The following is a 13,505-nucleotide window of genomic DNA, read 5'->3' on the forward strand; positions in this document are numbered from 1 at the left end:
ATGGTTGATGAGCCGTTACATTGTAACTTTAATTAACATGAATCTGTTTCCTCTTTATGTGATGGTATATCCTACAGCTTAAAAATAAAAACACACAAAAAAACACAACGCTATTTGTAGTAATAAAACACAGAGGCCTGACTGTCGTGATACGCAGCATCTTTATTGTAAGACTTTCCTTATAATAACATGTTGGTTGTTTCTCAGCAGCTACAGGCATGTACTGCATGCACTATCCAGCACACTACAAACAAACAAAGGCTCGTATATTGATACGTTGTTGTCTTTTTTTCTTTAGTTTATTACTACTGTACACTGTATTTTAGAATAATACCACAATGTACTACAGTCCCCATAATGCATCAGGGATAGGACTAGAACATCTTCAGATTGGTTACAAATCAGACAACAGACAGACAGAGACAGACTAACACTCAGTTTCTTTCTCAACATCGTCATCCTCAACATCATCTTCATCATCATCCTCAACATCATCTTCATCAATCATCCTCAACATCATCTTCATCATCATCATCATCGTCATCAACATCATCTTCATCATCAACATCATCATCATCCCACATGTCTAGACCTATAGTGCAGAGATCCCAGCCACTATCTATCAGTGATGTGTAGTCATGGATACCAAAGGAAGCTTCCCCAAATATTTGACCAATAGAAACATTTAAATGTATCTTTCGTCTCTCTCTCTGTGTTTTCATCATTTTTCGTCAATTCGCTAGTGGCTGAATCTCTGAGCGAGTGGAACAGAGAGGCTGTGTCGTCCCTGTATCTGACGCTGTCTGGAACAAAAGATTATGAAGTGTTGTGGCTGTAGCATTTGGCCTTCCTTGATAAATACAAATAAATTAAATAAATAGCCAATCAGCATTGAGCTGAGCTCAACTGTGGGATGGCCTGGTGCAGCAAACCCCTCCCCCACCCCCCAACAGGAGGTCACTTCGGATTTGGCTTCACACCAATCAAATCACATCCTAAGAAAAAAATTATTTTTAGTTTCTGGCCAACTTGTGTTGATGTCCTGCAGTAGCTAGCTTGCTAGATGGTCCCTTTCCTAGGCCATGGATGGAGATGGGGATTTGGACTTGTGGTTTTGACTTAATTCTCTCTACAGGCCAATGATTATGATGGCGACACTGATCTAACCATTAATTAATATATTGTACCACTGGCCTGAGGCTCACATTAACTAACTAGTTAACTAGCTAACTAAGCTGGCTCATTGTTGCCCATGCGAGGAAGTTAGGTTAGGCTACCTAGCTAGAATTCTTGCTAGCCTATGAAAACAACAACGTAAAGAGTACTGTATGACAGAGACATTGACTGATTTGCCAACATGTAAGAGAGGAGGATGGCATTGGAGTTCAAACTAAGCATATATAGCCTTGTTGATTTGATGTGAATGTTTAAGTTGAAATGGTGCTGTAACAGCGGAGGCGATACTCTCGTCGTCTTTGTGCTGACTTGCGGAAACTCAGTGGTTCTAAATCAGTAGTTGTTTAGTAAAACTGTCGAAAACATTAACTTGTTGGACCATGTTCCAGGTCATGTAACTGTTTGTTACATGCAATATTTGCTTTGTGGACTTCACCGCACAGATGTTGCTCTCCGGGTTTTGTGATGAAACAAACATACAATACCAGTCAAAGGTTTGGACACAGCTGCTTATTCAAAGGTTTTTTTCTTTCTTTATTATTTTTTTTACAATTTTCTACATTGTAGAATAATAGTGAAGACATCAAAACAATGAAATAACACATATGGAATCATGTAGTAACCAAAAAAGCGTTAAACAAATCCAAATATATTTTATATTTGAGATTCTTCAAAGTAGCCACCCTTTGCCTTGATATCAGCTTTGCACACTCGTGGCATTCTCTCAACCAGTTTCATGAGTTAGTCACTTGGAATACATTTCAATTAACAGGTGTGCCTTGTTAAAAGTTAAATAGTGGAATTTATTTCCATCTTAATGCCTTTGAGCCAATCAGATGGGTTGTTAGAAGGTAGGGGGTGTATACAGAAGATAGCCCTATTTGGTAAAAGAACGAGTCCATATTAACAGCTCAAATAAGCAAAGAGAAATGACAGTCCGTCATTGCTTCAAGACATGAAGTCAATGCGGAGGAACATTTCAAGAACTTTTAAAGTTTCTTCAACACAAAAATCATCAAGCACTATGATGAAACTGGCTCTCATGAGGACCGCCACAGGAAAGGAACACCCAGAGTTACCTCTGCTGCAGAGGATAAGTTCATTAGAGTTTCCAGCCTCAGCAATTGCAGCCCAAATAAATGCTTCACAAATCTCAAAATCAACTGTTCAGAGGAGACTACGTGAATCAGGCCTTCATCATGGTCGAATTGCTGCAAAGAAACCACTACTAAAGGACACCAATAATAAGAAGAGACTTGCTTGGGCCAAGGAACACGAGCATTAGACCGGTGGAAATCTGTCCTTTGGTCAGATGAGTCCAATTTCCTTTTCTTTCCCCCAACCGCCGTGTCTTTGTGAGATGCGGTGTGGGTGAACGGATGATCTCTACATGTTTATTTCCCACTGTAAAGCATGGAGGAGGAGGTGTTATGTCTTTGTGAGATGCGGTGTGGGTGAACGGATGATCTCTACATGTTTATTTCCCACTGTAAAGCATGGAGGAGGAGGTGTTATGTCTTTGTGAGATGCGGTGTGGGTGAACGGATGATCTCTGCATGTTTATTTCCCACTGTAAAGCATGGAGGAGGAGGTGTTATGTCTTTGTGAGATGCTGTGTGGGTGAACAGATGATCTCTACATGTTTATTTCCCACTGTAAAGCATGGAGGAGGAGGTGTTATGTCTTTGTGAGATGCTGTGTGGGTGAACGGATGATCTCTACATGTTTATTTCCCACTTTAAAGCATGGAGTAGGAGGTGTTATGTCTTTGTGAGATGCTGTGTGGGTGAACGGATGATCTCTACATGTTTATTTCCCACTGTAAAGCATGGAGGAGGAGGTGTTATGTCTTTGTGAGATGCGGTGTGGGTGAACGGATGATCTCTGCATGTTTATTTCCCACTGTAAAGCATGGAGGAGGAGGTGTTATGTCTTTGTGAGATGCTGTGTGGGTGAACGGATGATCTCTGCATGTTTATTTCCCACTGTAAAGCATGGAGGAGGAGGTGTTATGATGTGGGGGTGATTTGCTGGTGACACTGTCAGTGATTTATTTAGAATTCAAGGCGCACTTAACTAGCATGGCTACCACAGCATTCTGCAGTGATACGCCATCCCATCTGGTCTGTGCTTAATGGGACTATCATTTGTTTTTCAACAGGACAATGACCCAACACACCTCCAGGCTGTGTAAGGGCTATTTGACCAAGAAGGAGAGTGATGGAGTGCTGCATCAGATGACCTGGCCTCCACAATCAACCGAACTCAACCCAATTGAGATGGTTTGGGATGAGTTGGACCACAGAGTGAAGGAAAAAATGACAACAAGTGCTCAGCATATGTGGGAACTCCTTTAAAACTTGGAAAAGCATTCCAGGTGACGTTGGTTGAGAGAATGCCGATAGTCTGTAACGCTGTCATCAAGGCAAAAGGTGGCTACTTTGACAGCTACTACTTTGAAGAATCTCAAATATAAACTAGATTTTGATTTTTTAACACTTTTTGGTTACTACATTATTTCACATGTGTTATTTCATAGTTTTGATGTAGTCACTATTATTCTATTCAATGTAGAAAATAGTAGAAAATAGTAAAACAAATCAAGAAAAACCCTTGAATGAGTAGGTGTGTCCAAACTTTTGACTGGTACTGCATGTCCAGTCAAATTTATTCGGCCACTGTGAGACAGTTGTCTTTTTGTTGTCACGGTCTTATTGTATATCATGGTGGCGTATGAACTAATGAGTATAGAGAAATTATCACAATATAGGTTTTAATATGGATTTTTGACGGGCTCAGCTTGTCCAGTGATTTTACCCACACACTGCTAGTGCTATCTATAGGCTGTTGATTTCAAATAGTTGAGGAGAGCAAACAAAAATAAGTTGTTTACACAAGGTAAAGCGCACAATGCATTGTTGTTCAGCCTCATGGCAGTTTATACGGGGTGTTGGTTTTGTATACAGGGTTCAGAGGAGTCACAGAGCAAGAGAGAATGGACCTGGTAGTTACGACCCTGGTGGTTACGACCCTGGTGATAGCGACCCTGGTAGTTACAACCCTGGTGGTTACGACCCTGGTAGTTACAACCCTGGTAGTTACGACCCTGGTGATAGCGACCCTGGTAGTTACAACCCTGGTGGTTACGACCCTGGTAGTTACAACCCTGGTAGTTATGACCCTGGTAGTTACAACCCTGGTAGTTATGACCCTGGTGGTTACGACCCTGGTGGTTACGACCCTGGTAGTTACAACCCTGGTGGTTATGACCCTGGAAGTTACAACCCTGGTAGTTATGACCCTGGTAGTTACAACCCTGGTAGTTACGACCCTGGTAATTACGACCCTGGTGGTTACGACCCTGGTGGTTACGACCCTGGTAGTTACGACCCTGGTGGTTACAATCCTGGTAGTTACGACCCTGGTAGTTATGACCCTGGTAGTTACAACCCTGGTGGTTACGACCCAGGTGGTTATGACCCTGGTAGTTATGACCCTGGTAGTTACAACCTTGGTGGTTACGACCCTAGTAGTTACGACCCTGGTGGTTACGACCCTGGTGGTTACGACCCTGGTAGTTATGACCCTGGTAGTTACGACCCTGGTAGTTACGACCCTGGTGGTTACAACCCTGGTGGTTACAATCCTGGTAGTTACGACCCTGGTAGTTACAACCCTGGTGGTTACGACCCTGGTAGTTATGACCCTGGTAGTTACAACCCTGGTGGTTACGACCCAGGTAGTTACAACCCTGGTAGTTAACACCCTGGTAGTTACAACCCTGGTGGTTACGACCCAGGTAGTTACGACCCTGGTAGTTACGACCTTGGTGGTTACGACCCTGGTGGTTGTAAACACAGGAAATAAAACAAATATTCAAAACTCCTTGCACACAGAACACCCAGCTGGTGATTGTGATATAACTGAGTAGAACAATCCTTCAACATCAGACTGACAACATTACCTTCATCCTTCTCCCTGGTAGTCATCCTTCTCCCTGGTAGCCCTAACATACACACACACGGGAAGCCTTCCCTGGCCCTCTTGTCTTGACTGGCTGATCAGAAGGGATCTCACTGGGAGGCAGTAATTCTGTGTGTCTGTGATCGGGAGGTGGTTTGGGGGAAAGTTCAGATGGATAGTCTCCGATACCTGTACCTCTGTGTTTTAAGAATGGCAGGTTTATACATGCCATGCATTCTGTTTCTATGTTTCTCTGTTTCTCACTACCAGTCTGCAACTAAAGTGTCTTCTGATATATCCAGAAGTATTCAACAGTAATACAAACAATTGGTTGACAAATAGTACATGACAAATACATTATCCATGTGCAAATCAGAGGTAAACATATATATAACATTATATAGAATACTAACAATAAAAACACAACTTGCATTAAATAATACATATATTTAAAATAAAAAATGAAATAAATAAATAAAAACGTAAATAAACTTGTATAAAAAAAGTTGATACATAATTACTAAAATGTAGTATTTTCCCCCAATGATATTTTCCATTCTGTATTAGTGAATGTAACTGACCACTGGACAGACGACAACAGAACAGACATATTGAGATGAAGGTATATAGAATTGAGATGAAGGTATATAGAATTGAGATGAAGGTATATAGAATTGAGATGAAGGTATATAGAATAAAGATGAAAGTATATAGAATTGAGATGAAGGTATATAGAATAAAGATGAAAGTATATAGAATTGAGATGAAGGTATATAGAATTGAGATGAAGGTATATAGAATTGAGATGAAGGTATATAGAATTGAGATGAAGGTATATAGAATTGAGATGAAGGTATATAGAATAAAGATGAAAGTATATAGAATTGAGATGAAGGTATATAGAATTGAGATGAAGATATATAGAACCTGCCAACCCATGTAGATACAGTCAGACCTGGATTTAAATACTATTTGAAATCTTTTAATGATTTATTTTCATTCGCATCATTCAAGGCCATCATCATACCAGGCACACTGGACCCACTTCAGTTTGCCTACAGCTCCAACAGAAGCACAACAGATTTCCATCGCTATTCACACGGACCTAACCCATCTGGACAAGAGGAACCCCTACGCGAGAATGCTGTTCACTGACTACAGTGCAGCCTTCAAACACTATAGTTCCCTCCAAGCTCGAGACCAAACTCAGAGCCCTGGGTCCGGACACTACCTTCTGGAACTGGTTCCTGGACTTCTCAGAGCCCTGGGTCCGGACACTACCTTCTGGAACTGGATCCTGGACTTCTCAGAGCCCTGGGTCCGGACACTACCTTCTGGAACTGGATCCTGGACTTCTCAGAGCCCTGGATCCGGACACTACCTTCTGGAACTGGATCCTGGACTTCTCAGAGCCCTGGGTCCGGACACTACCTTCTGGAACTGGATCCTGGACTTCTCAGAGCCCTGGGTCCGGACACTACCTTCTGGAACTGGATCCTGGACTTCCTGACGGGCAGACCACAGGCAATGAGGATTGGCAACGACTCCTCCGGCACCCCCAGCAGTTCTATTGGTTCCATTCTGCCAGGACAAGCTCAATCAAGCCCAGCTAAAGTATTCGGAAGATTTCAAGTAGTATTTGAGCCCATGTCTGGATACAGTAGGTACAATATGTTACAACTCCAAAATATCCCTTTCTCGCTCTCTCTCTCTCTCTGTACAGATCGATGCATAAGAAAAGCACAGAAAAGAAAAGAAAAGCCAGACTTTTCCTAGTTCTCAGACACTAGTAGTTTGCTCTCATAGCCGTGAAGTAGCCTGGTCCCAGTTTTTGCTTCCCACCTACTCCATTGTCATCCATTCCATAAGGAGTTGGCAAGAGAGCCCGAAACAGCCTGCCACCCAGGCTAGCCTTGAAGTGCTCGGTTGAAGCGTCCGCATACCACAGACATGCTTGCTTGCGTCTGACTGTAGCAGCTGTTATTCTATCGTCAGGGTAATGTACACACATCCAAGTACAACACAGAGCCTGCTGTAGGAAGATGACCTATAAAACCCCAACTCATCTACTGACTGTATATCAGCTATTTACATGATGCTGATGTACACTTCATCTGAGGTTCTGAGTCATGTGAGATTTAAACCACTGCTAACAGCATAGGGTTGGTGATATGCCCCCTTACCTACAATACTCTGTCCACTCAATCTAGACCTGAGCAGAGACATATTTACAAATATGTACATGTATATCTCAGAGCCTGACAACACGACAGGACATACTGGAAGCAGGAGAAGAAGTCACCTGTTGTCTCTATAGTGAGGGCATCGGGGTTGAGGTCCATTTCATTTCATTTCAGTCAATTCGGGAAGGTAACAGGAACTTTCAACTTTGAATTGAAATGGAATTGATCCTAACTCTTATTAAGGAGACGAAAGAAACAGCTGTCTGATATGTTAACTAGCTCAGATAGCAGCTAGGACCACTACACAACCACTAGAACACCGGTCATATAGTAAAAGTCCCAGGCCGTCACTGTAAATAAGAATTTGTTCTTAATTGACATGCCTAGTTAATTAAATAAAAGGTTAAAAAAATAAAAATAATAAATAAATAAAAATAAATAATATTTGTTATGTCACAGTTTTGAAGTCTTCTCTATTATTCTACTAAATAAATAAAAACCGTTGACTGAGTAGGTGTTCTAAGACTTTTGACCGTTACTGTACATGAATTGTACATGAACTGTACATGAATTGTATAGAGTGAAAAATGTAAACGTATGGGTAGGTTTATTACAAATGTATTAAGGCTATGCCGTGTGCGTTTACTTCTATCAATCTTCATTTGCAAGGTGGTTGTTAGGGTCAGGTTATTGTCTATTTTCCAACAGATTTAATCCAAAATAGCCTAAAAAGATCATCTCATTTACCCTCACTAAAGCCTCCAGGAATGGGGTGAGGAGCAGCAGGAGTGCGCCCTAGTGGCCACACAGAACGCCACACCCTCTCTCGCTCCAATAGCCTTGACCACAGCTCATCCAAAAGGGTCAGGGCTCAGAGGAAGAGGAAGCTGCCAATTCTAGTGGTTAATTTACAAGAGGGGGAGAGAGGGAGAGAAGGAGAGAGGGAGAGGGGGAGAGAGGGGAGAGGGGGAGAGGGGGAGAGGGGGAGAGAGGGAGAGGGGGAGAGGGGGAGAGAGGAGAGAGGGCGAGGGCGGGGGAGAGGGAGAGGGGGGAAGAAGGAGAGAGGGAGAGGGGGAGAGGGGGAGAGAGGGAGAGAGGGAGAGGGGAGGGCTACAGAGAGTTCTACGGAGAGAGGAAGAGGGAGAGAGACAGTCTTACTGGGAAAGGGGGCTGGAGAGGGAGAGAGACGGTCTTACTGGGAAGGAGGGGTGAGGAGAGAAAGAGAGACAGTCTTACTGGGAAAGAGGGGAGAGGAGAGGGAGAGAGACGGTATTACTGGGAAAGGGGGCTGGAGAGGGAGAGAGACCGTCTTACTGGGAAGGAGGGGTGAGGAGAGGAAGAGAGACAGTCTTACTGGGAAAGAGGGGAGAGGAGAGGGAGAGAGACGGTCTTAATGGGAAAGAGGGGAGAGGAGAGGGAGAGAGGGACGGTCTTAATGGGAAAGAGGGGCCAGGAGAGGGAGAGAGATGGTCTTACTGGGAAAGGGGCCAGGAGAGGGAGAGAGACGGTCTTACTGGGAAAGAGGGGAGAGGAGAGGGAGAGAGACCGTCTTACTGGGAAAGAGGGGGGAGGAGAGGGAGAGAGACCGTCTTACTGGGAAAGAGGGGAGAGGAGAGGGAGAGAGACCGTCTTACTGGGAAAGAGGGGGGAGGAGAGGGAGAGAGACCGTCTTACTGGGAAAGAGGGGAGAGGAGAGGGAGAGAGACCGTCTTACTGGGAAAGAGGGGAGAGGAGAGGGAGTGAGACAGTCTTACTGGGAAAGAGGGGGAGGAGAGGGAGATCAGAAGGTCACTGATCAGCAGCATGCAGATTTATGAGGGCGGTCTTGGCAGAACCGAACCGGACGCCTGGAGAGAGAGAGAGAGAGAGAGAGAGAGAGAGAGAGAGAGAGAGAGAGAGAGAGAGAGAGAGAGAGAGAGAGAGAGAGAGAGAGAGAGAGAGAGAGAGAGAGAGAGAGAGAGAGAGAGAGAGAGAGAGAGAGAGAGAGAGAGAGAGAGAGGGAGAGAGAGAGAGAGAGAGAGAGAGAGAGAGAGAGAGAGAGAGAGACAAACAATGCAATGAATCCCATAAACAGCACCAGGCATACATTATATGTCTGATATGGAATCTTTATTGTGAAAAACTGCGGGATGAATTTCACCAGTCTAATCAGCTAAATATGCCGAAATCACATTTAATATGATACATTTCCTCCTAACCAATCAGAAGGCAAGATGAAGATGAATAATTCTTATAATATTAGGTCTGTGATTGGCTTGCTCACCATATGGAACTCTGCATAAATATATTTGTATATTTATATATATTCACATCAATATATTTTTCTCCCCCTGCCTCTGTTTCCCAGAGATAGAGACAAAGAGAGAGAGATGGAGAGAGAAAAAAAGAGAGAGAGGGAGAAAAGGAGAGTGAGCGAAAGAGAGGGAGAGAACGAGAGAGCGACAAAGAGAGAGAGAGAGAAAAGGAGAGAGAAAGAGAGATCTAGAGTTTATCTAGTTCACTTTCCAAGCCAATAAAGCCCTTAAATTGAAATTGAATTGAGAGAGAGAGAGACGGAGAGGGCAGGTGTATAGAAATACACAAGTAAATGAATCTGCCATCTTAGATTATGTCTGTTATGAAATACTCATTCAATATTCTCCCTATTAATCCCTTCCTCCCTCACGTGAGGAGCTGGGTCACTAGCTGGTAGCCTGTTCTGGTTGGATGACGTGGTGCAGCCTGGCTGGGCTGTTCTGGTTCTGGTTGTCGCAGTGCTGCACATCCCTCCTGGACACAGCAGCAGAGTGGACACTCAGAGACAAGCTGTACCCCAGGGCCGGGCAGGGATAACAGTCGTCAGTCAGGAAGAAAGGCCGTAGCAGGGGGAGGGAAACCAGAAACACCGCAGCATAACAGTGATGGGACGGAAAGCAGTGAGGGACAAGTGTAGGAGTGTGTGTCAGTGTCAGGCCTCAGGTTCACAATAGGATATATTCAACAAGGTTTGATAATGCTACTGTGTTTGACTAGTCAGCTAACTAAAGCGCTAAGTGCTTCGAGCGTACTACAAAAGTGCTTTATAAATCCAATCAATGACAATGAATTACTAAGCGAGTAGAAGTGTTGTGTCGGCTGCGGGGGGATTAAACACAAAGAGCAAAGCAGGTCAGTGACAGTGGGCAGTCTTACCTGTTGTAATTGATATCTGTGGCGTTCCCTGTGGATAGACAGAGCTAGTGTCAGGGTGGGGATGCAGTCACACCAGTGAACAGTGAACAGACTTAGGGAATTGAAGTAAGTCTATCTAAGTCTATGGAGCAGGAGTGAGTGGAGAACAGAGAAATAGGAAACGGTTCTGTTAACCTTACCGTTGAAGGTGTCCACATCCAGCGTCCCTGTAGAGCTGGCAGTAGTGTCCTTCTCTGTAGTGTCCTTCTCTGTAGTGTCCTTCTCTGTAGTGTCCTTCTCTGTAGTGATCTTCAATGTAGTGTCCTTCAATGTAGTGTCCTTCTCTGTAGTGTCCTTCTCTGTAGTGTCCTTCTCTGTAGTGTCCTTCTCTGTAGTGTCCTTCTCTGTAGTGTCCTTCTCTGTGGTGTCCTTCAATGTAGTGTCCTTCTCTGTAGTGTTCTTCAATGTAGTGTCCTTCTCTGTAGTGTCCTTCTCTGTAGTGTCCTTCTCTGTAGTGTCCTTCTCTGTAGTGTCCTTCTCTGTAGTGTTCTTCAATGTAGTGTCCTTCTCTGTGGTGTCCTTCAATGTAGTGTCCTTCTCTGTAGTGTTCTTCAATGTAGTGTCCTTCTCTGTAGTGTCCTTCTCTGTAGTGTTCTTCAATGTAGTGTCCTTCTCTGTAGTGTCCTTCAATGTAGTGTCCTTCTCTGTAGTGTTCTTCAATGTAGTGTCCTTCTCTGTAGTGTCCTTCTCTGTAGTGTTCTTCAATGTAGTGTCCTTCTCTGTAGTGTTCTTCAATGTAGTGTCCTTCTCTGTAGTGTCCTTCTCTGTAGTGTCCTTCTCTGTAGTGTTCTTCTCTGTAGTGTCCTTCTCTGTAGTGTTCTTCAATGTAGTGTTCTTCAATGTAGTGTTCTTCTCTGTAGTGTCCTTCTCTGTAGTGTCCTTCTCTGTAGTGTTCTTCAATGTAGTGTCCTTCTCTGTAGTGTCCTTCTCTCTAGTGTTCTTCAATGTAGTGTCCTTCTCTGTAGTGTCCTTCTCTGTAGTGTTCTTCTCTGTGGTGTTCTTCAATGTAGTGTCCTTCTCTCTAGTGTCCTTCAATGTAGTGTCCTTCTCTGTAGTGTTCTTCAATGTAGTGTCCTTCTCTGTAGTGTCCTTCTCTGTAGTGTCCTTCTCTGTAGTGTTCTTCAATGTACTGTCCTTCAATGTAGTGTACTTCAATGTAGTGTCCTTCTCTGTAGTGTTCTGCACTATAGTATTGTCCACTGTGGGGCTGTTGTCCACTGTGGGGCTGTTGTCCTCTGTGGGGCTGTTGTCCTCTGTGGGGCTGTTGTCCACTGTGGGGCTGTTGTCCACTGTGGGGTTGTTGACCACTGTGGGGCTGTTGTCCACTGTGGGGCTGTTGTCCTCTGTGGGGCTGTTGTCCACTGTGGGGCTGTTGTCCTCTGTGGGGCTGTTGTCCACTGTGGGGCTGTTGTCCTCTGTGGGGCTGTTGTCCACTGTGGGGCTGTTGTCCTCTATGGGGCTGTTGATTGGCTCATCTGGCAGCCTACAAGACAAACAGAAGCCTGTCAGTCACCTATTCATATGATTGTACAGTATCTCCATCAATAACAACTGTCAGCAGATGGCAGAAAGATGTTTCTAACCTCAAGGGTCCTTCCTGGTTAAATAAAGCAATGAAATAACACTAGCTTTTCTCCCCTCTGTTTTACTTTCACTCAAAACTATGTTTGTACTCACTTGTTGGTCTGGGGCATGTTGGACTTGTTGGTATGGGGCATGTTGGACTTGTTGGTCTGGGGCATGTTGGACTTGTTGGTCTGGGGCATGTTGGACTTGTTGGTCTGGGGCATGTTGGACTTGTTGGTCTGGGGCATGTTGGACTCAGTGGAGTTGTGATTGTTGGACTGGTCCTTGCTCTGGGAGGGTTTGAAGTAAGGGGCTGTTGCTGGGGATGCAGCATGATGACTGGCTATCTGGCTGGGGGTCAGACTGGGCATCTGGAACATGGCATTACTAAAATGGATGGAGTGTTGCTGTTCAGTAATACGGACCCAGGGGTTGGTGGGAGAGCAGAGCGGGAACTGGCCCGGACGGACCGGCTTGGCTGGAAATAGAGACATAGCAGTGGTATCAAAATCAGCGTTATCGTCATTCTCGATGTGTGTAGGGGTGTAGGTGGGGAAGGGAAGGAGGAAGTGAATATGTATTATCACCTATCTGAGCGGTGTGCGGCCTGCGTAGGGGGTTCTTGACCCTCATAGCGTCTTTGATCCTCTCTACTTCCTGTTGATAGCGTCTCCGGTCCTTCATAGCCCCCTCCTTAGCCTCCTTCAGTGCACCCTCCAACGCCCGCACTCTCTCAGCCGTAGACCGAAGACGCTTCTCAAGCTTCGGAAGCTCACAACGCAGGTCTGCGTTGTCACGTACCAACTGGAAAGAGGGAGAGAGAGAGGGTGGGAGGGAGGGAGGGAGGGAGGGAGGGAGAGAGGGTGGGAGAGAGGGAGGGAGAGATGGAGAGAGGGAGGGAGGGAGAGATGGAGAGAGGGTGGGAGAGAGGGAGGGAGGGAGAGATGGAGAGAGGGAGGGAGGGAGAGATGGAGAGAGGGTGGGAGAGAGGGAGGGAAGGGGAGATGGAGAGAGGGAGGGAGGGAGGGAGGGAGGGAGGGAGGGAGGGAGGGAGGGAGGGAGGGAGGGAGGGAGGGAGGGAGGGAGGAGGGAGGGAGGGAGGGGAGGAGGGTGGGAGAGAGGGAGGGAGGGAGGGGGAGATGGAGAGAGGGTGGGAGAGAGGGAGGGAGGGGAGATGGAGAGAGGGTGGGAGGGAGGGAGGGGGAGATGGAGAGAGGGAGGGAGGGAGGGAGGGATGGAGAGAGGGTGGGGGAGAGGGAGGGGGAGATGGAGAGAGGGTGGGAGAGAGGGAGGGAGGGGGAGATGGAGAGAGGGGGAGGGAGGGATGGAGAGAGGGTGGGAGAGAGGGAGGGGGAGATGGAGAGAGGGTGGGAGAGAGGGAGGGGAGATGGAGAGAGGGGGGAGGGA

At 45.5% G+C, this 13,505-nt stretch overlaps 1 protein-coding gene and 1 long non-coding RNA gene across 5 annotated transcripts in view; both read right to left on the minus strand.

Moving 5' to 3' along the window:
- Positions 1-142: 142 nt before the first annotated feature.
- On the minus strand, positions 143-8,276 carry LOC127932091 (uncharacterized). Its single transcript, XR_008144006.1, has 2 exons — positions 6,521-8,276; positions 143-6,370 (listed from the first exon to the last, which is right to left on the minus strand). It is a non-coding gene; the product is annotated as an uncharacterized LOC127932091 (long non-coding RNA).
- Positions 8,277-8,381: 105 nt separating this feature from the next.
- kif5ab (kinesin family member 5A, b) overlaps positions 8,382-13,505 on the minus strand; it is a 169,581-nt gene continuing 164,457 nt past the window's right edge. The window contains exons 24-29 of one of the 4 annotated variants that reach the window (XM_052526447.1): positions 12,686-12,902; positions 12,258-12,576; positions 10,673-12,015; positions 10,494-10,521; positions 9,988-10,127; positions 8,382-9,169 (exon numbers count right to left, since the gene is read on the minus strand). In XM_052526447.1, the coding sequence (XP_052382407.1) occupies positions 10,004-10,127; positions 10,494-10,521; positions 10,673-12,015; positions 12,258-12,576; positions 12,686-12,902 (2,031 nt within the window). In that variant the 3' untranslated portion in view covers positions 8,382-9,169; positions 9,988-10,003. Of the gene's footprint in view, positions 9,170-9,987; positions 10,128-10,493; positions 10,522-10,672; positions 12,016-12,209; positions 12,577-12,685; positions 12,903-13,505 lie in introns of all 4 variants that reach the window. The other 3 variants (XM_052526449.1, XM_052526448.1, XM_052526446.1) reach the window with 3 other exon arrangements.

Source organism: Oncorhynchus keta, chromosome 10, assembly GCF_023373465.1.
Source record: "Oncorhynchus keta strain PuntledgeMale-10-30-2019 chromosome 10, Oket_V2, whole genome shotgun sequence".
In the NCBI taxonomy this organism is placed as follows: domain Eukaryota; kingdom Metazoa; phylum Chordata; class Actinopteri; order Salmoniformes; family Salmonidae; genus Oncorhynchus; species Oncorhynchus keta.